Consider the following 3,787-nt stretch of genomic DNA (forward strand, 5'->3'; position numbering starts at 1 on the left):
AACTGCTGCGACCTGCCGCGGGGCCGGTGGGAGAACCCGCAGAGAGTTTTTAAATGAGGGATGTCTTTTATCATTTCTAATTTATTATTTTCAAAAATAATTCTCAATATTATTCTCAAGTATTCAGAAGTTTACTCTCAAGATTTCTCCTTTGAGAGGATTGGCCTCTCCCAAGGATGAGCCCTCTTATTGGTTCCGCAACTCAGAGTGTTACCCCTGAAACTATATATACACAAACAACAACTCAAGGCTCAGCAGATTACATGCAATTTGGCTTAGGTAAGGTTCAGAGCACATTTTTGGAAAAAATAGGAGAATATTCAGAGTGATCTGTTGAACCACATTCCAGAGAAATTACACTAGAAAGGACAATATTGGTGAGAGACTAGCAACCGTCAGAGCTGTTGCCCCATACAGGAGTTCTAGGTTCCAGATACTTGTGTCTGTAGAAAGAGTAGCCAGATAAAACTGCAAATGTGGTAATGAAATGCTTGTTTGAAACCTATGCAAGATGATGCAGCATAGAGCTCTTACTCCCGGACACAGACTCCTTGAGACTATATAAATCCATCATTTATTACACAGTCACAGTCAAACCTTGAAAATGCCACAGTTGGATGTCTAGGGAGTTCAGTGTCTTGTCTCCTGTTTTCAGCTCATTTGCATGTAAATGATGAACAGCTTGGCTCTATACAGAGAGCAGTCAGATTCAGTGTGAAAGTCCTTTCTTCTTAGTCATTTAGTCTTTTTGTTTTGGCATTTTATTCCATCCCCACTGTGTCCTCTTGCCACCATCTTGTTTTTCTTGTTCTTGTTCTTTTTGATCTTGTTCTTGTTCTTCTCCTTCTCGTTCTTCTCGTTCTTATTCTTCTTTCTTCTTCTTCTTGTTCTTCTTCTTGTTCTTCTTCTTCTTCTTCTTGTTCTTCTTCTTCTTCTTCTTCTTCTTCTTCTTCTTCTTCTTCTTCTTCTTCTTCTTCGCTCATCTAAGTTTCCCCAGCCTGGTATTTATATCATTCACATTTATTTGTATTTATTTATTTATTTATTTATTTTTGTTTGTTTGATTGATTGATTATCACTGTATAACACTTATTGTCCTGGAATTTGATCTGTACCCCACACTGCCCCTGAATTTACATAGATTTGTTCCCTGGTGCTGAGAATAAAGGTGTACACCACCATGACCAGCTTCATTACCACATTTTTCAGGCAAGCTCTGCTAATATTTGGTAAAAGAGGCTTAAGAGGGTATAGCTATGTTATATATAAGGCAAACAACTTTTGTTTCAAAAGGAGAAATTATCGCCTTACATTGTTAATAGTAAATTAATGGTATAAATAATATGTTACAAGTGATACCTGATTTTCGTTTATAAATTCCAATAAGGAAGTCTAACATTCATTTTATTTCTCTTCAGAATTACAGATTCACTCTAACTGTGAAATTCAGAAACTATCTACAAAGTTGTACGTGTTTGTCTAAGCAGTTTGAGCTACTATTGACGTGTTTGCAAAACTGAGATATTATTAGTGGGCACAGAACCTAAGCTAGTGATGGCATCACTTGATAAAGATTATCCATGGTCCCAAGAAGACATTCTGAAGTTACTGGAATGCATCAAGAAAAATATCCCCTCAGATGACTCCACATCATTCAAAAAAACCCAGGAAGACCTAGACTGGGGCAAAGTGGCTTTTAAACATTTTTCAGGCAAAATGTGCAAACAAAAGTGGATGCAACTTTCTCATACTTTGAGGAAGTTCCGCACACTGTCAGAATTAGTGCTAGAAGCCAGTGAACATATGAAACAACAGCCCAAAAGGAAGAAACACCCTGACTTCCCCAAAAGACCCCTGACTGCCTATATGCGCTTCTACAAGGAGCAGCGGGCCAAGTACTCTCAGCGCTATCCTAAATACAACAACTCGCAGCTGGCCAAACTCCTGGCTGAGAAATACAATCAGCTGCCAGGGGAGATCAAGGAGAAATACATTCAGGACTTCCAGAAGAAGAAGCGGGACTTTGAGGAGAAAGTGACTAAATTCAAGAGAAGCCATCCTGATGTAGAGCATTATAAGTATAAGAAATCTGTGGTGCTCAGGAGCCAGGAAACCAAAGTCCCTAAGAAATCACAAAGAAATATGGAAAACATGAAGTCTCCTCCAAAAACAGATCTTCCCAAAACATCTCCCTCAGTGATGAAATTTCAGGGAGAACCCAAGAAACCTCCTATGAATGGATACCACAAATTTCACCAAGATTCGTGGTCAAGTCTGGAGCTGCGCCATCTACCCTTGAGGGAGCGCTGGGTTGAGATGAGCAGAAGATGGCACCGAGTCCCGAAGAGCCAGAAAGAGCACTATAACAGCCAGGCCGAGGAGCTACAGAAACAATACTGGGTAGACATGGACCTCTGGCTCAAGGGATTGTCATCTGAGGAGTATGCCGCCTACAGAGAGGCGAAGGCAACCTATGGTAAGGGAAAGAACTTCGCCATGTCTGGACAGACATATCAGCAGTCTGCTTCAGCAGAGGAGCAGCAAAATAGGTCTCGGGAAATGCAAGGGCTGCTGACTCCTGGAACAGATTCCTCGGAGACTATTGAGGGCGCTGATGGTGGCTCCCAAGTATCCAGGCAGAATATGATGGAAGATGGAAAAGAGGAAGACTCTAGCAGCTCCTTGGATGACTCTAGCACTCTGATGACAGACTCTCTAGCAGCTCTGACGACTAGCACTCCGATCACTCTGCACTCCGACGACTCGCACTCTGACATCTGACCTCAGACGACTCTAACAGCTCCTCAGACGACTCCAGCAGTACAGATGAAGATGAAGATGAAGATGGCCAGGCGGTGGAGGCGCAATCCTCTGATCCCAGCACTCGGGCTGAAGAGGCAGGCGGATCTCTCAAAAAAGAGAAAGATGAAGATGATGGACATCTCTCTTAGCGGAATCCTCAGATGTCGACTCCATTTTCTTCACTTTCATATCCTAAATCACTGTTTAAGACCCAGGGCATCCCTGACAGAGAGGGAACTGTCTTCTCTGTGCTTTTGTACTCCCTCGATTTTTTCTCCTACATCCTTCCTTGGCTTACTAAATGCAAAGGAGTACAGTTTGGGGAGAAGGGAGTTTGCCACAGTACTGCCTTCAACAGGTGCATAGGCTTAGGAAGACGCTCCTGTAAAAGCTACTTACATTTTATTCGAACAAACTATACAACCGGTTTTACAAAGTTAGGCACTTGTGTTAGGCAAAGTGGTCAGTTAAATCTAAGACAGTTCTCTTAGTCCTTGCGATTCAGGATAAGTAGAAATACAGATAGATACAGATAAATACTCTATTCTCTGAACTTATCTGATGTCTGTAAGGCATACATCAGCACCACACTACCACCATTATTTTGCTTAATGGCATTTTAGATATATTTAATGTTAGTTTATCGTTTTGCTTCTGAATAATCTAAGCTGTTTTCATGAATATTACCATTATAGAAATCGTTTAAGACCTTAGACATTTTATATTTGTACCTAAATATTAATTTTATTTCTTTTAGCTTACACATAAATTGTAAAACTTGTACATATTAATAGAGTACTAGGATATTTTTATAAATACTGACAATGTGTAATGTTTAAATCGGTTAAACATATGTATCTCTTCAAATGTTTGTCATTTATGTAAGGTGAAATTTGCCAAAATAATTTCTTTTGGAAATGTATAGCACATTATCATTCTTATCTTAGTGAATCACTGTTTATTTGTTTTTGCATGAAAGATTGTT

General features: G+C 40.1%; 1 protein-coding gene across 1 annotated transcript; it reads left to right on the forward strand.

The window, feature by feature from the left end:
• Positions 1–1,374: 1,374 nt before the first annotated feature.
• Positions 1,375–2,781, forward strand: LOC114689159 (upstream-binding factor 1-like protein 1). Its single transcript, XM_028863561.2, has one exon. It carries the CDS (start codon positions 1,555–1,557, stop codon positions 2,779–2,781), a length of 1,227 nt encoding a protein of 408 aa, XP_028719394.1. The 5' UTR covers positions 1,375–1,554.
• Positions 2,782–3,787: the final 1,006 nt, after the last annotated feature.

This window comes from Peromyscus leucopus, unplaced genomic scaffold, assembly GCF_004664715.2.
Source record: "Peromyscus leucopus breed LL Stock unplaced genomic scaffold, UCI_PerLeu_2.1 scaffold_1537, whole genome shotgun sequence".
Classification (NCBI taxonomy): Eukaryota; Metazoa; Chordata; class Mammalia; order Rodentia; family Cricetidae; genus Peromyscus; species Peromyscus leucopus.